At 35.5% G+C, this 21,446-nt stretch overlaps 3 protein-coding genes across 6 annotated transcripts; 1 reads left to right on the forward strand and 2 right to left on the reverse strand.

Annotated features, from left to right (window-relative positions):
- The first annotated feature begins 8,309 nt into the window (after nucleotides 1-8,309).
- On the forward strand, nucleotides 8,310-15,076 carry LOC115716081 (SKP1-like protein 21). Of its 2 annotated transcripts, XM_030644793.2 has the most exons (10): nucleotides 8,310-8,489; nucleotides 9,569-9,899; nucleotides 10,374-10,595; nucleotides 10,885-11,076; nucleotides 11,173-11,283; nucleotides 11,473-11,551; nucleotides 12,492-12,592; nucleotides 12,735-12,904; nucleotides 13,132-13,259; nucleotides 13,612-15,076. In XM_030644793.2, the coding sequence occupies exons 2-10, from the start codon at nucleotides 9,864-9,866 to the stop codon at nucleotides 13,626-13,628; spliced, it is 1,056 nt and encodes a 351-aa protein (XP_030500653.1). In that variant the 5' UTR covers nucleotides 8,310-8,489; nucleotides 9,569-9,863; the 3' UTR covers nucleotides 13,629-15,076. The 2 variants fall into 2 exon arrangements, with proteins under 2 accessions (XP_030500653.1, XP_060971368.1); XM_061115385.1 differs by lacking the exon at nucleotides 9,569-9,899.
- LOC115716083 (uncharacterized) lies at nucleotides 14,163-14,942 on the reverse strand. The gene has a single exon (XM_061115386.1). The coding sequence runs from the start codon at nucleotides 14,940-14,942 to the stop codon at nucleotides 14,289-14,291; it is 654 nt and encodes a 217-aa protein (XP_060971369.1). The 3' UTR covers nucleotides 14,163-14,288.
- A 734-nt stretch (nucleotides 15,077-15,810) lies between the features above and the next one.
- On the reverse strand, nucleotides 15,811-21,392 carry LOC115716661 (uncharacterized). 3 transcript variants are annotated; one of them, XM_061115384.1, is made up of 11 exons: nucleotides 21,074-21,392; nucleotides 19,825-20,329; nucleotides 19,588-19,665; nucleotides 19,186-19,325; nucleotides 18,951-18,995; nucleotides 18,820-18,867; nucleotides 18,324-18,428; nucleotides 18,012-18,215; nucleotides 17,672-17,757; nucleotides 16,411-17,273; nucleotides 15,811-16,331 (listed from the first exon to the last, which is right to left on the reverse strand). In XM_061115384.1, exons 2-11 carry the CDS (start codon nucleotides 20,003-20,005, stop codon nucleotides 16,099-16,101), a joined length of 1,983 nt encoding a protein of 660 aa, XP_060971367.1. In that variant the 5' UTR covers nucleotides 20,006-20,329; nucleotides 21,074-21,392; the 3' UTR covers nucleotides 15,811-16,098. The 3 variants fall into 3 exon arrangements, with proteins under 3 accessions (XP_060971367.1, XP_030501370.2, XP_030501371.2); XM_030645510.2 differs by having other exon boundaries at nucleotides 19,825-20,014; nucleotides 21,074-21,389; XM_030645511.2 differs by having other exon boundaries at nucleotides 19,588-19,662; nucleotides 19,825-20,014; nucleotides 21,074-21,388.
- Between the last annotated feature and the right edge of the window lie 54 nt (nucleotides 21,393-21,446).

The following is a 21,446-nucleotide window of genomic DNA, read 5'->3' on the forward strand; positions in this document are numbered from 1 at the left end:
TTGATGTATAAAATCACGGACCATAAGTTGATTGGTTCGAATTATTTGGAATGGAGTAAGACGATTCGCCTGTATTTGAGGAGTATTGACAAAGATGATCACTTGACTGACGATCCTCCTGAAGAAACAAACGATTCAAGGAAAATATGGCTCCGTGAGGATGCTCGCTTGTTCCTACAAATTCGAAATTCTATCGATCATGAGGTAATTAGTTTGATTAATCATTGTGAATTGGTTAAAGAACTAATGGATTACTTGGAGTTTTTGTATTCTGGCAAAGACAACATATCTCGCATATATGATGTTTGCAAAGCTTTTTATCACGCGGAGAAACAAGATAAGTCTCTTATGAATTATTTTATGGCTTTCAAGAAAACGTATGAAGAACTTAATGTGCTATTACCCTTTAGTCCTGATATAAAAATTCAACAGCGCCAACGAGAACAGATGGCTATTATGAGTTTTCTTGCAGGACTCTCATCTGAATTTGACTCTGCAAAGTCACAAGTTCTCTCTAGTTCTGATGTCTCCTCTTTACAAGATGTGTTTACTCATGTTCTTCGCACAGAGACTACCTCTTCAACTTCTCTTAATAGCGCCTTGGTGAGTCGTAATAATTCTGCACCGAAAAGAAACTCTACTCCAAGTGAATTTAAAGGAAGTAATTCACAAGGACCTGATAACCGCACACCAAATTCTGGGAGCATCATGTGCAATTATTGTAAGAAACCAGGCCACACCAAGTTTGAGTGTAGGAAGTTACAGTTTAAGAATCGACAACAACACTCTGCCAATATTGCAAGCACTAGTGATGCATCTGAAAAATCGGTCCTTATTTCTGCTGATGAATTTGCCAAGTTCTCAAGGTATCAGGAAACACTTAAGTCTTCATCTTCTTCTGTCACTGCGATTGCTGATTCAGGTAACTCTAATGCATGCCTTCTTTCCAAATCCTCAAAATGGGTCATTAATTCTGGTGCCACAGATCATATGACAAGTAATTCCCGTCTCTTTTCCACTTTTCAGTCTCACAGTCCCACTTCTGTTGTCACCTTAGCTGATGGGTCAACAGCTTCTGTTCTTGGATCTGGCACTATTGTTCCTACACCTATGCTATCTTTGTCATCAGTCTTACATTTACCTGATTTGTCCTTTAATTTGCTTTCTGTTAGCCAACTCACTCGTAATTTAAATTGTTGCATCTCATTCTTTCCTGATCATTGTTTGTTTCAGGATCTTATGACGAAGAAGATTATTGGTAAAGGACATGAATCTGGTGGCTTGTATGTTCTTGACCCACTTCCGCCAACCTCTATTGCTTGTTCGAGTGTTGCTTCCGCTTTTGAGGCTCATTGTCGTTTAGGTCATCCATCCCTTCCTTTGCTTAAGAAACTGTGTCCCCAATATAGTAGTTTATCTTCATTAGATTGTGAGTCATGTCAGTTTGCCAAACATCATCGTGTTAGTTTGAGTCCTCGTGTCAATAAACGTGCTAGTGTTCCTTTTGAGTGAGTTCATTCTGATGTTTGGGGTCCTTCTCCTATTTTGTCTCAACCTGGATTCAGGTATTTTGTTACTTTTGTGGATGATTATTCTCGTGTAACTTGGTTATATTTAATGAAAAATCGTTCTGAGTTGTTTTCTATATTCTCTGCTTTTTGTGTTGAGATTCAAACTCAATTTAATGTATCTATTCGTACTTTGAGAAGTGATAATGCCAAAGAGTACACGTCTGCTCAATTTCAATCTTATATGACCTCTAATGGCATGCTTCATGAAACTTCTTGTGTTGATACGACACCTCAGAATGGCGTTGCAGAACGTAAAAACAGACATCTTCTTGAAACTGCACGTGCTCTCTTGTTTCAAATGAAAGTTCCTAAACCTTTTTGGGCCGATGCAGTTTCCACGGCATGCTTTCTTATTAATCGCATGCCATCCTCTGTTCTTAATGGTGAAATTCCATTTAAAATTCTTTTTCCTAATAAGTCATTATTTCTAGTTGCTCCGCGAGTATTTGGCAGTGTTTGTTTTGCTCGCGATGTCCGTCCATCTGTCACCAAATTAGACCCTAACGCACTAAAGTGTGTCTTTCTTGGTTATTCTCGTCTTCAGAAAGGGTATAGGTGTTATTGTCCTGATCTCAACAAATATCTTGTTTCTATTGATGTTACCTTTGTAGAAAATACACCTTATTTTTCATCTTCCACTACTTCTACTAGTCAGGGGGAGGATGATGATTTGTTGGTTTATTCTGTCACATCCTATGCGCCTGATACATGTTCTGGCGGGTCTCTTGTTCCTTCACCTGCCTCGGTCGTCACCCCCACAATGTCTACACCTCCACCACCTCTACCACCTCCACCACTCCCTCGGCCTCCTATAGTGTACACCAGGCGCCCCCCTCCTCCACCTCCTGTTTCATGTCCTGCACCTGCATCTTCGTCATCAGATCCAGAAATCTCAGATGATCTTCCCATTGCACACTACGTAAAGGTAAACGCCAATGTACTTTTCCTATTACTTCTTTTGTGTCTTATAATCATCTCTCCTCTTCTTCTTGCTCTTTTATTGCTTCTCTTGATTCTATCACTATTCCTAAAACTGTTCGAGAAGCGATGTCTCATCCTGGTTGGCTTGCTGCAATGATAGAAGAGATGAATGCTTTGGTTGCGAATGGTACTTGGGTCTTGGTTGATTTACCTTCCGGAAAACAGGCCATCGGGTGTAAATGGGTGTTCACGGTTAAATTCAATCCAGACGGCACAGTTGCTCGCTTAAAGGCCCGTCTTGTTGCCAAGGGTTATGCTCAAACCTATGGAGTGGACTATTGTGATACTTTTTCTCCTGTTGCTAAACTCACATCTGTTCGACTGTTCATTTCCATGGCAGCTACTCATCATTGGCCTTTGCATCAGCTTGATATTAAAAATGCTTTTCTTCATGGAGATCTTGAGGAAGAAGTATATATGGAACAACCTGCTGGGTTTGCTGCTCAGAGGGAGTTAGGGCGAGTTTGTCATCTTCGCAAATCTTTATATGGATTGAAACAAAGCCCTCGTGCTTGGTTTGGTAAATTTAGTCAGGCTGTTGAGAAGTTTGGTTTGTTGAAAAGTAAGTCAAATCATTCTGTGTTTTATAAAAGATCAACTGTTGGTATCATTTTATTAGTGGTGTATGTTGATGACATCGTTATTACTGGAAATGATACTGAAGGCATCTCATCCCTTAAGTCTTTCATTCACACCCAGTTTAACACAAAAGATTTAGGGGAGCTCAAGTATTTCTTGGGGATTGAAGTTACTCGGAGTAAACAAGGTATTTTTCTGTCTCAAAGAAAGTATGTACTTGATTTGCTAACTGAGACGGGAAAATTGGGAGCGAAACCTTGTAATGCTCCAATGAATCCAGGTGTGCATCTTACACGTGATGGGAAACCATTTGAAGATCCTGAGAAATATCGCAGGTTAGTTGGAAAGTTGAATTATTTAGCTGTGACTCGTCCAGATATTGCATTCCCGGTTAGTGTTATCAGTCAGTTCATGTCTTCTCCAATAATTCATCATTGGGCAGCATTAGAGCAAATTTTATGTTACTTGAAAGGAGCACTAGGACGAGGTATAGCTTACAAGGATCATGGACATACCCAGATTGAGTGTTTTTCTGATGCAGATTGGGCAGGCTCCAAGGTAGATAGACGATCCACTTCAGGAGATTGTGTATTTGTTGGGGGCAATCTGGTCTCTTGGAAGAGTAAGAAACAAAATGTTGTATCTAGATCCAGTGCTGAGTCAGAATATAGAGCTATGGCCCAGTCTGTGTGTGAGGTAATATGGATTTATCAGCTTATGACTGAATTCGGGTTCAAGACTTCTATTCCAGCAAAATTATGGTGTGATAATCAAGCTGCTCTTCATATTGCCTCAAATCCCGTATTCCACGAGTGAACTAAGCACATTGAGATTGATTGTCATTTTGTTCGTGAGAAAATTCAACAAGGACTGATCTCTACAGGATATGTGAAGACCGGAGAACAACTAGGAGATATTTTTACAAAGGCTTTGAATGGGGTGCGGGTTGATTATCTTTGTAACAAGCTGGGCATGATTAACATCTATGCTTCAGCTTGAGGGGGAGTGTTAGATATTAGATGTATATTAGCTGTAAAAGAATTAGATATTTAGTAGATATTTAATCTCCTAGCTTTGTATATAAATATGTATTATTCTATGAAATCGATACACAATTCGAATCACTATTTTCTACACTTACATTGTAGTTATTTAAATTTAATTAAAAATTTAGAGAAAATTTTAAATAATGTGTAATGTCGAAAATAATGTTTAAATTGTTACTTACTATGCATATATAAAAAAAATAACAACACTTACAATAAAATATATAAATCTTATTTTTCACATTGCAAACCATTTAAAATTTTTTAAAAATCCCATGTCACCATTGTTGTTTGTGCTTGGAATGAAATATTTCAGCAGAATAATGAAGAAGCTAGGGAAGAAAAAAGACTTTGGCTACCATGAGAGATGTGCTGAAATGGGTTTAAATCACCTAAGTTTTGTTGATGATGTGTTAATGTTCTGTAGAGGAGATTTTAAAAGTATCTACTTAATGATGCAAGCTCTGAACTTGTTCTCCGCAACTTTAGGATTGTTGCCTAACAATGCTAATTCACCAACTGTAGTGGAATGGGTGGATATGAAATTAAAAGGGTGTTAGACATGTCGGGTTTTATAAGGCAGCAGGATCCATTCAAATACCTGGGTGTGCCAATCTGTGCAAGAGGGGTTTCTGCATCAGAATGCAGCAACTTAGTGTAGAAGATGACTTCTCGAATCAGGGTTTGGAGTGCCAGGCACTTATCCTTTGCTGGTAGGTTGGTTTTGGTGAAATCTGTCCTGCTTTCAATTCACATGTACTGGTGTCAAATCATGTTCATGTTGGGTTTTATGCCCTAAATAAAACTCTTTACAATCTGATTAGTTATCAATATAAGAAATTTGAAGTGATTGATGTTTGCATGAATTTTACATGCTAATGGTTTAATATGTTAAATATGTTTATTACATTCATACACACAAAATCAGTTAAATCCAGATCATATGATTATTCACAATTACAGTATCGTCAACACAGTGGAATGTGATTGTGATCATATGAATCAAAAGTTTTGGTCCCTGATTCATCAGTGTTATTGGATTTACACTAATGTGATAATCAGCGATGATGTGTACTTACACTTGGAGTAAGTGTTATGTTCTTTCCAGGACATTAGTAAAGTATACTAGTTTCGAATGTATGGAGTATACATTGGACTGGACCGATATTGCAACTAAGTTAAGATATTACAAACTTACCGTTATACATATCTTTCCAAGTCAATATCAGTAGTTGATCTTAAGATTAAAAGAATCTAAATCCTGATATGCTTAGGCTCAACTCAGGAGTGTTATTCATGTTCTTAGATTTATTAGTTAAGCCTACTTTCGGGTCAGGGTGATACGTATATTTTGGGAACATGATAGTATGATTGAGTGGGAGTGCTGAACATAAATATGGAATCTATAGCTTCTACTGGTGTATAGAAGTCAAGTGATGATTCCCTTCGAGCTTAGCAAATAGAAGTAAATGGATGAGCTCTTGTTTAACTGACTAATTATTAGATCACTAAACACCATTTACAGGTAGCTAAGTGTTTTAAGGGGCAAAATACATTGAGGGGTGAGAACGGTAAGGAAATCACATCTCGATGTAGATCATCTATATAGAGGATCTTTAAATCACAATAAGATTATAACAATGGTTAAATGAGATAGTATATTGATATCGTGGAACATACAATATGCTCTATATAAGTCTGAGAGTGCAATTCTAAGTTCTAAGAGTGGATTCAACGAAGAATTAATAAGTAGAAATTTACTTGGTAAATTTGGTTCACTTATTGGAAGCTCAGCATATAGATCCATGGTCCCCATTCTAGTTGAGAACATTCTGCTTGTAAGACTCATTAATTGATTCGTGATTGATCAATTATAATTCTAAAGTTAGACTATGTCTAATTTTATGAATTTTCACTAAGCAGGGGTGAAATTGTAAAGAAAAGAGTTTCTAGGTTTATTTATTTATTAATGGACTTTTTATGTCTAATTAATAATTAAATTAAATGACAATATTATTTAATAATCTATTTTAGTTATTAAATAATTAGTTTTGGCATTTAAAAGGTTAGAATTGGAAAATTAGCGTTTTTGAGAAAATAGAGATAAAATTTGATAAAACTGCAAAATTAAGTGAGGCCCAATAACACACCATGGCCGGCCACTTAAGTTAGTTTTTCAAATTAATATTTTCATTATTTTAATGCCAAATAATTCTAAACCTAGACCTAGTAGTTGCCTATAAATAGAAAGTGATGGCTCAGTCAATTCACAAGTTTTTACAAGCCTTTCTGACAGAAATTTCTCTCTTCAGAAAACTGAGCATTCCCCACTTTCTATACCTTGGCCGAAATCCCTCTCTCTTTTCTCCTTCATCTTTTGCGTGACCCTAGTGAAAGAGTAAGTGCCCACACACAGCAAGCAGTAACTCAATCATAGATTGGAAGACTGTGAAGGATCAAACTTGAAGAAGAAGGACATTCGGGCTCAGATCTTGATTATACTCTGCTACAGAAAGGATTCAAGGGTTAGAGATCTGAGTGGAAGGAGACATTAATTCCGCTGCATCAATGTAAGGTTTTCTTAACTTTATATGTGTTTAATTTATCGTTTTAGAAAGTTCATATTTAGGATGTTAATAAACATACTTGTGAGTAGATCTAAGATCCTGGTAAAATAATTTCCAACAGTTCATTCTCAAACGGATTATTAAAGAGCTTGAAGCCATTTGTAGAAGTTTTTTGTGGACAGGTAAAAGCCTCATGAATGGGGTAGGGGCTGTTGCTTAGGAGAAGGTATGTTGTCCAAAAAAAATCAAGAGGTTTAGGGCTGATGTATATCCCCAATTGGAATGCTGCTGCTATGGTTAAACATGTATGGGCAATTGAAAAAAAGAAGAATAACTTGTGGGTGAAATAGGTCCATAGTGTGTACATTAAACAACAAGCTTGGTGGGAATACAAGGCTCCTATGAGTGGAATTTGGTATTAGAGGAAAATTGTTGAACTCAAAGACAGAATTAAAGCCATTGTACAGCATAATACATTTTCTGCTACTGAATACATAATAGCAGAGGGCATGTCCTGGTTTGATCAGAACTTGGAGAAGGTTTCTTGGACCAATGAAGTATGGTCTAGATTGAATCTTCCAAAGCATAGTTTTCTACTGTGGTTAGCTATGCTGAATAGACTCAAAACCAGAGATAGATGGCTCAAACATGACCTAATTGATACTATTGAATGCACTTTATGCAACACTGATGCAGAAACAACAAAACATATATATTTTTTTTAATGTTGTTATGCTGCAAATTGCCTTAGACAGTTGAAGACCTGGCTGGGATGGAATAGCAAAGCTATTTCTCTTCAAAACTTGATTAAATGGGTGAGGAAAGCTAACTGTTCCAGATTAAAAAAAAATAGGTAATTGCAGCAGGCATTACTGCACTAGTTTACTCACTGTGGAAAGCTCGAAATGAGAAGTTTTGGAATAGCAAAAAGATGGAAATTACTGATGTAATGCAGCAAGTTAAGGGATTATTTCACAAATACACAAAAATAACAAAAAAAATTACAAAAATACGGTTTCACGGAATTTTAAATATTTTTACGATTTTTGTGATTTTAATTACAAAAAACACGGTCTTTTTTTGTTGTACATTTGTTAATTTATTGATGATTTTTTGTTATTTGAATATTATTTTGATGTTATTTTCATGTTACTTTTATGTAGTTTTCTTGTTATTTTCGTGTTGTTTTTATAGAAAATCGTAAAAATATAAAAAAAAAATTATAAATGTAAAAATATATTTTTTTTAAAATTTTTTTTAAAAAATAGTACCTTATGTAATTATTTCTTTTAAATTTAAGGTCATTTTGCATCTCAACCCATTCTCGCCATCTATCTTAAAGCTGTATCTCAACCCCCAATAACCGTAACGGGTCAAACCCGTAGTAGATAACCCGGCCCGTATCGTTTTTAAAAAAGCGGGTCAAATTGTTATCTTTTGTTTTATCAGTTCCACATACCCTAACTACCAGCACGTGCGAGGTGTACGCATTCTTTGATAGGCTCACGTGCGGGACACAACCGCCCATAGACACATTAGCCAAATCGCAATATTGAGAAATATTACACAGAGATAGATAAAAGAAAGAAATTAAATTAAAAAAGAAAATTGTAATAACAAAAGAAAAAAAAAATACAAGAAAAAAAAGAGAGAAAGAACAAAACCAAACCTTTTAGAAACCCTAATTCCAGCTTCCCACAAAATTCACTGTCAAAAATCTCTCTGCATTTTATCCCATTTTATAGGTACGCGAAGCTCCATTTCCTTCGTCTTCTCTCTCTGTCTAGTGTTTATATATGCATATCTCATATGCATGTGTATAGTTGTATAATTTAAAAGCTGAGTGTATTGTTCTATATGGATGTGTTTGTTTCGGTGTTTTTGCTTTGTTTATTGGGTGAAAAGCTTGATTAGGATTGGAATTTAATTTTTTGTTTATTAATCGAAAATGGGGGTTGTCTTCAGGCTGTTTGTTGTGGGTTCTTATCTTATTCCCAGCTCGAGCTGTAGTGTATATGGTTCCCCATCTTCTCTCCCAAACCCCAGGAGGCGATATTGGCTCATTGCTTTTATTTATTGTATATTTAGTTATTTATTTTGTCTAAATGAATCATTTTGTTTGGGATTTTATAGTGCGGTCATATATCATTTTGTTTGGGATTACGAATGGGAACAATTATTGTTTCATATCTATGTGAAACCTCACTCAATTTATGAAATTTATGTGTGAAGAAAAATGTCTATTGATGCGGGTCTGTCTTTGTAGATAAGGACACAGTGTTTTTTTTTTTTTTTTTTTTTGAAATTTTACAAAGAAAAAGGAGGTGGGGGTTCAGACTTCATATGCATCCTTGAAGGAACAAGTGTTGGACATGTTTCTTAAGCCTATGGTCCTTGTATTTGTGAGAAGATATTTGAAAATTTGTTTTGTTAGTTTATACATATATCGTGATCTGAATATAAGAACCAATGACCCACGAGGTTCTTTGTAAATTTCCCTGCCATGTAGCTCCTCTTCTAGCAGAAGATTATTACGTACTTTTTAAAAACTTAATGAGGTTTGTTTGTCGTTTTCAGTTTTTTTTTAATATTTGCTTTGTTTCAAGATATTTTATGTGTAAATAATTATGGTTTTAATACTGGGTTATTGTTTTCAATTTGCTTTCTGGAACATTAACAAATTCAATTGACATGCTTTTCATTTTTTCTTTTGTGTTTTTTTTCTTATCCTTGTTATGGTTGCTGCTGCTTTGATATTTTTATCATTATGAAGGCAGTAATTTTAAAGTAACAACTAATAAGTGAAATTATCTTAAATTTCCAGGCACATTTCATTGTGTTATCCCCTTTGGCTTTGTTGCTTCCCATCTGAATAAGGCAACGACCTGGGAAGGCGCCAATAAGAATGCCAATCCCCCTGTTTCTGGGATTCAGCATTGTATCAATTTGGAAGTTGTTGTTAAACTATTCATCTCTATTTAAAAAATCTATGCCTATAGAAGAGGATTTTTATTCTCTTGCTTCTTAACTTTCTTCATTTTTTCGAAAGTTGAAGGGAATTGTATATAGTGATTTGTTGTTTTAAAGATCCTAATAAGTTATTGTAGTGTCATCATCAAATGTCAGAAGGTGTTATGGCGGTAGTAAAACCTGAGGTATGCAAAATAGCTTAACTTCCATTTTCTATTTAAAGTTGCGAATTTTCTTGTACTCTTTATTAGTTATTTTGACCTAGGTAAGTTTATAAGTTCCCTTTGTTTGCTTAAGAGGTTAGGGTTTCAATTTCTTTGAGATGGATATTGTTAAAAGGTTCTCTCTTGGAGATGAGAAATTTAATGCCGAAATTACACTAGAACTAATTTGTTAAATTATTGGCTTATGGCTGAAGTAAGGTTTATATGCATGAAAATAGAGGGAGACGGGTTGGGGGTTTCTTTGGTTTATAGGCTAAGATAGAGAATTATTAACTCACTTGGAAAAATTTTGTGACTTTCGAAGTGTGATTGAATTTTGTAAATAAAATATTATGGTGGGAAAAGTTTCTGTTTTTAAATAGGGGTTGGTTTATTGTTCCGCTCTTGTTCTTATACTGATCCATTGCTAAATTTTAATTATATTCTGTGCATTAGATGAAGTCTTACATCTGGCTTCAGACTGCTGATGGTTCAATTCAACAAGTAGAAGAGGAGGTTGCTATGTTTTGCCCTATGATATGTCGAGAAGTAATTAATACGGGGATGGGATCTTCCAAAAATTATGCAATATCACTTCCACAACGGGTTAACCCTGCTATCTTGGGATTAATACTTGATTATTGCCGGTTTCATCAAGTACCAGGTCGTTCAAATAAGGTTGGCCTTTTTATTTATTTATCTATATAGTTTTTATGTTATTTTTGCTTTTCTTCGGTCTTTCCCCCCATCCATAGCCTGCGCAATGAACTTGATGCATGCTAGAGGAATGTAAACTTGAAAATTGAAATTTCTTCCTTGTAAGGTTATCAGTTTTTAATATTTTCCATATCTTATTTGGCAACAGTTATCATATCAGCACGCATGCTGCATTTCGTATTTGGTACCATAGGACATACATAGTCACACTTAAGTTTTGAAGGACTTAGCAATTAGTTCTTATTTGTAGGAACGCAAAACATATGATGAGAAATTTATCCGAATGGACACGAAGAAATTGTGTGAGCTGACATCAGCTGCTGATAGTCTCCAATTGAAGCCGTTGGTTGATCTCACAAGCAGAGCACTTGCGCGAATTATTGAAGGAAAAACACCGGAGGAGATACGTGAGACCTTTCATTTACCGGATGACCTAACGGAGGTTGGTTTTTTTCCTTTTGCAAAAAGCTGACGTCTTTTATTTTTATTTTCGGCTTGGGTTTTATGGTTTTTTTATGTAGATTGGTTTTTCTTTTAGGAGGAGAAGTTGGAGCCTCTGCGAAACATAACCGATGATCCTCGTATTCGCCTTCTAAATCGATTATATGCAAGGAAGAGAAAAGAATTAAAAGAAAGAGAGAAATTGAAGGTGCTTACTCTTACTTGAAGAGTTTGAAGCCTTTAGCATATGTTGAATGCAGTTTTTTGTGGTAAATCTATATTTTGAGAAGCATGTTAATTTGGAATGGCATACAAAATAGCTACAGTAATGAAATTAGAGTACTCCAGCTTGCATATGCTTGTCTGCACCAGCACTGAATGGATATATTTATTGTAGAATATTGAGGTTGAAGAGGAGCGTGTGGATGAGCGCTCAGTTGAGGATCTCTTGACATTCATAAATGGTGGAGATGGAGGTATCTGTGAGAAGTTCTCTTCCATTCTTTCTGCAAATATCTGTCTTTTTCTCCTATGCTACACATTTGAACTTCCCACATCATTACAGGAATGTTAATTAAAAAATTTATTGTGCATTTTAGTTTGATGTTTTTTTTTCCTAACAATAGATTTTGCTGGTTAGATTGTTCATTTATTCTTTTATTTAGACGTATTAGCCACCAGTAAGAAGTTTTCTTCTTTCTTCTTTTATCAAGATGTTTTTGGCAGATTTGCAAAATGTTAAATTCTGTTATTTGTAAAGAAATCACAACTGCTTGGAACAAAATTATAAGATATGGTTTTACTCATGCCGTGTGCTCAGCCTCTTTAATGCATATATTTCTTCCAATATAATCCTGCATTCCTTGCCCATTTTGGTTGGATTCAGGGCCTGTTTTGTTTTTTAATATCTGACACATGAGAGGGGCTGTTTAAATATTACTAGCAATTTTGGAAATACAGTTGGTACTTTCCTTTCTATCCACCATGGCTTAATGACTGAACTGGTAGCAACTGATCTTACATTCAGATTCATAAATTTGATGAATACGGATCCATAATAATTCTGCATTGTGAACTATTCCCTTTCTTGTTCAAACTCTGCAAAGTTGAATGGTCAACAATTGTTTAAGCTGTAATTTTATGTTGTATATGCTACTACATGAGCTAATGTTACTGGAATGAGACCTGATTTTTGACAGTTGCTGATTGTTTTCTGCCTTTACAGTTTTAAATACATTTCCATCTTTTGCCCGATCATTTGAGCTATCCTTATTGTTTCCTTTTTGTTGAGGTTCTGAATATCACAGAAACAGAATCTGTAACCATAACATGATGAATCTTTCAAATTAGTATTCCTTTAAATATGTTTGTGTGTATCTTTTGAAGTTTTTAAACTTATACTTGTTTTGGTGACAGAGTCAAAAGGGGCTAGAAGCAATAAGAGCAAGAAGAAAAATCGGAGAAGAAAGGATCAAATAAAGAATTCTTCAAATGATATAAATGGCAACCATAATAAGGTTTGTTACTCTGTATCTGGGCTTTTGTTGAGGAAGGGGTTTATGTGGTTGTGTGTATTAACATTTCTATGGGATTTCTTGCATAGTTTCATTTAAGGTCTTTATGCTTTTCTCATGAATGGTGTCTTTTTCTGTGACTTAGGAATTGGATGATCTTTCTTTTCACGATGGCAGTGTTAATAATATGGCATCTCCAAGTAAAACATCCAAGTTGCAAGATTCTACAGCAGTCTCTTATTCCCCAAAGCTCGATTTTGATGATGTTGATATCGATGATGATTTAGATCCAGCCATGAAGGAGGAGCTTGACAGGTAACAGGGGTTGCATAATTGAATTTTTAAGTTCTTACTCTCGTTTTTGGTGAAAATGTTGAATATTGATTTTGTTAAATTAAGACAAACAATATATTTATGTTTGCTGTTAGTGTTATAATATCTATATATTTTGCTCATGCTTCACGTTACTGGATGGCGGGTACATATTGGCCATTGTTTATTGATATGATAGTAGCTCAATGCATTGTTACTTCTCTATGCAGAGAAGTCGAGGACTTTGCACGTAGGTTGAATTCAGATTGGCCAGAAAGAATGCAGGAAATTTTATCCTTAGGCCAAGAAAGAAGGCTTGTACCAGTGTCAAATGGCAATGGTTCCCAGAGATATAACAGTACGTGTTTTTCTGTCTTATTGTTTTGATTCTAGCTTTCTTGTACATAAAATAACCAATTACGATTGTACGAGCAAAGGGCAGTTTTGGAAGAATTTATACTTTTGTTTCAGCACTGGTACTGCATTTCTTGGTGGGGTGGGTTAACAGTGTGTTCTTTTATCAAAGACACTACAAATTTTGTGTAGTACTTTGTTTGATGTATTTTTCCAATTCTGTGCTCTATTTGTTCCTACAAAAAAATTATTATTCGCATTAACAACAATCAAACTTTAAGATCTTTAAATAAATTGTCAGATTTTAGTTTTAATTTAACTAAATTTGATTGAATTTTCTTGCAAATACCAAACAGGTTTGGATCGGAGATAGTGGTATACTGTTAGAATATTTTACGTTGAGATTACCCAGCAGCAGCGTTGAGCGAATTGGAAAGATGCTATCGTGCAGCTTGCAGCAACCGAGGCTGTGGAAAAGTCTGAAATATTTTTGCTGCAACAAAGCTCATGAGTATATTTGTTTGTTTTAACATCATCCAAATGCAATTTTTCATCCGAGGAATCGATGTGTTGGAGACACAAAAAGATGTTAGGAAAGAGTTTTATAAACCAAAAAAAAAAAAATAGAAAATGCATTTCCAAGGGTGACTGACAAATAGCCAGAGCTAATATGCTTGCTTGCTTATTTGCTTATCCTTGTGTTCTGTTGTTGTTGCTGTTCCCTAGTTTCAGCCATGGATGGCAGCTAGCTCATGTACTGTACTGTTTTTTTTCTTTCACTCATCTTGTTTTTGCAAATGTTCTCTTTTCCTTTTTCCAGTTCTTATAGGCCGCATTTGGCTTTTGTTAAGTTCTACGAGAAGTTGTAAGTACTTGCAGGTGAAGTAATGAATTGGGGGGAAAAATGTTTTATCTCAAATTGTGTTTATCTCGATTCTGAATCTTAACATTAACTTGTAAACTGATGTGATGGGATGAAACGTATACCCATCACAAATTATTACATTACATTTAGATTACATAGTTTTGTTCTTTAATCTTTAACTTTGTAAGCCGAGTAATATCTTTTGAAGGCTTTAGGAAGATAAAAAGGCAATAAGAAACCAAAAAGATTGAAACACCAAAAGGCCATATTAGCAATGGCAAGGCCTCTTCCAATGTAAAGTCTCATAGGAGAAGAGCCATCATATCCTTCGTTAACTTTAGAAAATTCATTCCTCAGCCAATCTACGATGCTAAAAATCCTCCTAGAGTTGTAGAAAACCGGGACGAAAACCCGAATAGGAGTCGAAAACCATCCGGAAAAGGCCACACCTTCCATGAAAACTTGGCTGGAGAGTAGGAAAAGATGGGGTGCAGCTGCTTTTATTCCTTCTTTGTTTCCATGAAAAATTCCATCCAAGATGTATGCTATAGGGAGAAGAAGGCCAATTATTGCTCCAATGGTAACATAGATGAGAAGAAGCTTGTTTTGGGGACTGAAAATTGTTGGCTCTAGTGAAGCCTGGAGCTTTGGAAAAGCAATCTTTGATAGTAAGAACATGTAGACAATGGAAAAGAGGACGAAAAACATGTCTTGGGGGCTAACCATGCCACTGGCTAAGAGTAGAAGAACCACAGCAAGGGCAATTAGATGCTGGAAAGAGAGAAACATAAGCTTTTTAGGAGTTTGAGTGTCGTTTTCCATTGAAGATTGGTTTGAGCTCTTCTTCTATTGGTAGGCTTATGTCGTAACTTGTTGCAAGTTGGAACAGCTCTGGCCAAGGTTTTTTTTTTGGTAATCTGAACAAAATTACAGAACGAGAGACAACTAAAACTTGTCTTTAAAAAATGAGACTACTGAAAATGAAGATTCTGAAGTTGGGTTTTGCTTCTTTTTTTCTTGGTTGGATTTTTCCTCACGAGAGGTGGAAGTTAGGACACGTGGCCCGTACAATTGGGAGGATATATTGTGGATAGTGCGTTACTATTACATAACTTTTTTGTTTTTTATAACAAAAAAAAAAAATAAAACTTCCAAATTTATCCACACAATTTTTTTTAATCATAATCTAATTTTGTATTCTTTCCAATCAAAATTAACTTGCTTTTTTCTCTCATTATTTTCTAATTTCTATCAATTCACTGTTTCTTTACTTTTTTCTCTCATCATTTATATAAGAATGAGAAAGTTTTCAAATACTATTTATTTTTTATTTTAGAATAAAAAAAAAATTAAAACGTATGCAGAAAAAACATTACATACTCTGAAGTTTTGGAAAATATTAAAAACATTAGCTCAGAAATTTTGTGACTCGGCTTAATTTATCTGAGTTAATGTTTACGCAATTTTTGGTATTGGCATTGGGATTCTTGTTAAGTTGTTAGTGGTAATAACAACTAAGAATATATCAATCAATGACGGGACTTGTAACCCAAAAGTACCGAAACAGTAAACCCTACCCTAACCCAATAAAGATGGTGATTCCTTTCCTTCCCATTTCACGCCACGTGGCATAGTACTAGAAGGTTTTAGAGAAAAAAAAAAAGAAATTTGGAAGATCTCTTTGCAACAGTTGAAGCAACAAAATTCATTACAGACAAAGCTTTGACAAATGAAGTCACTAACCAAATTAAAGAAAAAAGGACGGAAGTAATAAAAGAATTTCCGGAAAAATCTTTCTCCTTTTTTTTGTTTTTTTTGTTTTTGTTTTTTCGACAGAAGACCATCTGTAAAACTGGAACCTCTGGCTAAGAATTAACAGCTGGTGGTGTGGTGGAGGCTGAACCCCCATGTAAAAACTCTGCACAAATTGTATAAAGATTAAAAAAATAATAACCCATTAAAAAATAATAATTCCTTCCTAGGTTGGATTGCTTCTCTGTTTTGAAATCTCCTTTATCTTGGCTTTGCCAGTAGTTGAAGATCCAACAATGTCAACATTAACTAGCCGGTTTTCTGCATCGCCAAGAATGCAACGTCTACGCAATTTCAATGTTTGAGATGCTGTTTCATGTGTATCATTTTCATCTAAAGGAAAAGAATCTGAGGTTATAACAAGTTTGACATGGTCTGCAGCAATGGCCTCCTTCCATCCTGTAAAAGCATCAATAAAAGGATCATTAAAACTTGTATTTTGGAGGACGAAACTAAAGAATAGAGAAACTAAACTTACTCTGTGCAAGAAAAACTTGTGCAGCATGGCTAGAAAATTCTGAGTTTCCATTTAATAAGGACTCCGTATGACCCTTTTCTCCATTTGGGACTTTGGTTCCATTCCGGCTCACTGGTCTCCAATGCTTAACTGTTGACCTGCTTGTGCCACTCCGAACTGGGTTGGATTTGTTGGGTTTAGCCTGAACACTGTTCTTCGGCAATTGATGTTCTGTTAGGCATGTATCACATGGTTCGGAGAGATTATTTCCCTCCTCACTGCAATTTCCAAGTGTAACAGAAATGGACCCTATCAAAACCTCACGGTTATTAATTTGATCAAGATCGTTCGATTCCTCCTTTTTTACTCTAGCTTTCAAAGCATCTATGTTGGTTTCTGGTTTAGATTTCCGGCTCCATACTTTATGACTAGACACACCCGCTCTTGAATCCTTATGAGTTCCACGATTATGATGGACTCCGAGCTTTGATGATTGAGAGCCATTGGATGCAACCCATTGTGATTTTGGCGACATTTGCCACCGTTTCCAACGACCACTTCCTTGTGCAATTCTCTTTTCAACACTAGAACTACTACCTGAATCAACTTGTCCGCAATCAGAATCAATCTGAAAGTCTGAATCCAGATTTCCATCAGAGTTGAAGTGATCAACAATAGACAGCGGAATATGATTTGGCAAGTCCAGGCTGTCTATACTGTTATCACATTCTGCTTGACTGGATGCTTCTACTGGGGCCATTTCTTCCAACACTAGGTCAATGCTTTCATCACTATCTGCCTTCTCCTCATGTCTTCGCTCTTTTGCCTTTTGTTCTTTCTGCCTGAGCTTCTTCTGCTTCTTCCGTTCCAAGAGCTCGGCTTGTCTGCAAGAGTGAAACACATAACAGGGAATTTAACTTCCATTTTCGGATAAACTTTTCGGGTGATAGTCCAAGTCAAAATTCCAATTAAGGAAGAACTGAAGGTAGGTGAGCTTCTGATGCTGACAGGTCCGAAGTAGTTTCAAAGGAATTTCATGGTTTTAAAATTCGGACAATGCATCTTATAAATGTAGGAAAAAAGTCACTACAGCTGTCACTTTTCTATCTACAAATCCTTTAGTTATACAGGACAACAAGAATTAAACAAGTTAGGGCTAAGTTACATAACAAGAGGACATTCTTTCTATTATTTTCTGCAAATTATGCTGGCTTCAGACTATTAATCAGTGAATTCAAGCTTGTAATCAAAATTTGCTAAGATAATGGAAAAGGTAGTGTACCTTTTCTGAGCTGCTTCTTCTTCCTCCACTAGTAATTTCTGGAATCTTAATGCTTCAGCATCCTTTTCAGCAAGCCAAGCTTTAACCTAAAGAAATTCATGTAGAAACATGTTTAACTTAAAAGCCATCACCTCCAACAAAATCAAAATCCTAGAGATAAAAGCAGAATACTATTTCAGAAACTCATTTACAAGCTCTAACACAGCCAGGAGTCACTGGATAGGGACTGCTCGCTGTACTAACTAGGAATATGCAGCACAGAAAAAGAGAACAGGAAGAGAATTCTAAATTTCTAGTAAAGAAACAACTTGGTCGATTATTGGAAGATGAAAAAAATTACCAGTTTCTGTTCCAACAAAAAGCTAGTACAAGCGACGAGGTTTTTTGCTTCAAGACCTATCTTCCCAGCCTCCCCATCAAAAACATATCTTTGCATAGATGCAGCTGGTCCAGAGAGGAATGTTTTCTCACTTGCTAAATCAAGGACATTAAATAATTCCTGGGAAGATATCGGAAACTTAGAAGGTCTAGCTTGGACAATGTCCTGGAGAAGAAAAAATGAATGTCACAAACCTGATAAAAAATATGCAGTATTTAAAAAGAACACGGGGGAGGCTGGAAAACATAACTGAAGAACGTAAAATCCTCTTACCAAAAGCTCAGAACCAGCCTTCAAATAGGGATGTGGTGGAGAAGAAAACACTGATTTCCGAACATGAGATGATAATGCTTTTATGATTGATGAGCCTGGAACTTCCTAGAAAGCATTGTTAATTAGGAACTGTAATCAAAATTAGTTACACAAACAAAACAAATGATAACTCAAGTTTTTCGACAAAAAAAGTAAATAAATAAAAAAAATCCAAGCAAAACAAGTCAAGGTATCTCCAACTGATTATGAAACAACTACCAGGGGCAAAAATGCCTCCTTTTGCATCCAAGGTTAAACAAATTATTAAACATTACAATACAATATCAATCTAGGTACCATCCACACTTAACCAACCAAATGCACAATAAGTAGATGGATAATAAGAGCAATTATTATGCGCTGATCATGGAGGCTTTGGTATTAGGTATATTAATCAGCGTGATTAAAACAGCATAAACAGGGTTAAAAACCAAGTAGAAAGGACCAGGGGGCTAACCTCTTCATTCTTGAATGATACAACCTCCTTTGCATCTTCCAAAGGGAGCTACAAGTAGAATGAAATGTTAGTGCAATATAAAAGACAATTACTTGAAAAAAAAAAAACAATGGCAGGGGAAAAAGATATACCTTATCCCAAAATGCCCCAAGCATGTCCCTACTTTTAGCAGAGTCCTACAAGAAATAAACACTATCAGGCACCATGGAGCCAACATAAGTAACAAGACTAACAATTATAATTGCAGATATCAAAGCAAAAACAATCTCTATCGAAGTCATGCTTATTAAGGAAACAAGACAGTCCAGATCCAATAACACAGTCAAATGGTGAAAGCATGAAAACAGATAAAAGCAATATGAGAACCTTATCAAGCTTTTTTAAGCGATGGTGCACTCGAATGTGCCTTCTGTAGTTGATGGGTGAACAGAATTCCCGTGAACATTTGTCACACTTCTGCATCTGAATCTTTGTTGGCGAGACCAAAGACCAACTTTGGTGGTGGTCTGCAAAAAGTAACAGGAGTGGCTTAAAACCAAAGCACATGCTTACAATTATTAATGAAGTCATATTTGGATCATGTTTGCCCTCAGTATTGGTAAACCAAGAAGATTTTAAGCACCCACAAACTTCCAAAATCTGTTTAGATTTTGGGTGATTACCATAATTACATGGTTCAATTGACTCAACTTCAACCTGAGAAGTCAGTAAAGTATAAACTTTTGATCTATTTAATAGTTCAATTTCTGAGGAGTGAAGGATAGCTACCTGATAAATAACTATGCGCTTCATGTTTCCCAAAGATTGTAGGGGTTGACAGGGACTCAATTCTTGAACTTGAACCTGCTAAACAGGTTTTAGAAAGAAAACAAAAAGGTTATTAAAAGAAAAGGAAAAAAAAAAAGATTAATAATACTCAAACTAGAAATAATGACCTCTGAAAGCCACAAAAAGATTCCCTTCGCATATATAATGTAGAAAATCTTTGCAATCCAATTTTTTTACCTTGCTGCTCTAAAGCGTGAAGTAATTGAATAAACTGGGCTGAGCTGTCCCCGGCCCTAGAGAAATTAAGAAAAGACTCTTTTCCAATGGCTTGTTTGATGATAGCATCAAGAGAATCATTTCCCTCCTCTGGTTTCATCACATCTAGGGTATTAGCGGCCTTTAGTTTTGCAATTGGCATCTGTGCGTCCTGAAAGTAGAGATTCAAGTGAAAAACAAATACTCAAGAAAAGCCAACATAGCTCATTAATGAAACGCTGGCTGGAAAAACGAAACAAAAAACAGATGCTAACACATTATACATGTGCAGCAGCACATCAGTGAAAAAGAGACAATCACGTAACTCTGTTAATGTTTCATAATCCAGAAATCTACTGATCAAAACTTAATATAACAAAAATTGGCTATATCATATTAAAATTAGTTTTCACTATCAGAAGAACAAAAGGCAAAAGGGCCTCCTTTTCTCCTTTCAACTGGTCTTCTCCCCTCCCAGCTAAAGAGGCTACTCCAAGCACCCATAATTTACAATAATTGCAAAATTAGATAAGAAACTAATACGGGTTGAATATACATAAACACATATATATTGGTATCAATATTATATATACACCTAGCAAAACACAGATCCACTAAAAGGAATCTAGCATAGCCAAAATCTGAAAAGGAAGCACTACAAATGTTGGTTCAAAGAAAAATAAATAAATAAGCACAATATTTTCTCCAATAAATTTAGGAAAAAAACATTGAGGGATTTCGCAAGCAAATAGTCTTCAGTTACCAATTAGTGCCGAGAAATAGTTAATAAAGATGACTAAAAATGCATAATTTTCATACATCACATTAAATAATAATCAAAACGTAAACCCAACAATCTGTTCAGGTGAAAATAAATAGAAGAATACAGAGAAAATGAAAATTTGAGAATGTTTCCTTTCCATCCACCAAACAAAAAGTAAATAAAAAATCCAATGAACTAAACAGAACAGAACACAAGTATTTAGCTAAGTTCCTCAATTGAAATAATTAATAACATAAAAATAAATTAACTTTATCACATCGCTTAATACACTGAACAGTTTCGAGAGTAACCAAACTGAGGAACAAAACAAAAGAATACCAAGCTAGTCAAGGTTACGAAACGCGTGATCCGCCATCGATATAACATAACCATATAAATTCAAACCTAAAAAAATGAGAAAGCAAAAGAAGAAGTACAATACTTGAGAGAGGTGATCTGTTCACGTACCAGTAGATGGAATAGAAGAGTGAGCGATCGGTTGTTAGAGAGAGAGATAGACTAATCGTAAGCGATCTACGGGATTCAATGGTCGCCGTGAAGATATGAGTAGTCGCCGGAACTGAGAATCGGGAAAATGCGGGAAGGGAAACAAAACGGCCGAGAAAGGAAAAGGAAGAATGGAGAAGAGAGTTTAGAGAGAGTTTGTGTATTATTATGTTATGTTGTTGTATATATGAAAGTTCGTACAGAGGAAAAATATAAAGGCAAGAAATTGAAATGGAAGATGGAACCCTCTGTACTAAGTTAATATAAATATAAATTGTTGTACGCGCTGATGGGGCGCGTGACACTCTGTTTATGGATATGGGAAGATGGGCTT

The sequence above is a fragment of the Cannabis sativa genome, chromosome 5 (assembly GCF_029168945.1).
Source record: "Cannabis sativa cultivar Pink pepper isolate KNU-18-1 chromosome 5, ASM2916894v1, whole genome shotgun sequence".
NCBI classification, from domain to species: domain Eukaryota; kingdom Viridiplantae; phylum Streptophyta; class Magnoliopsida; order Rosales; family Cannabaceae; genus Cannabis; species Cannabis sativa.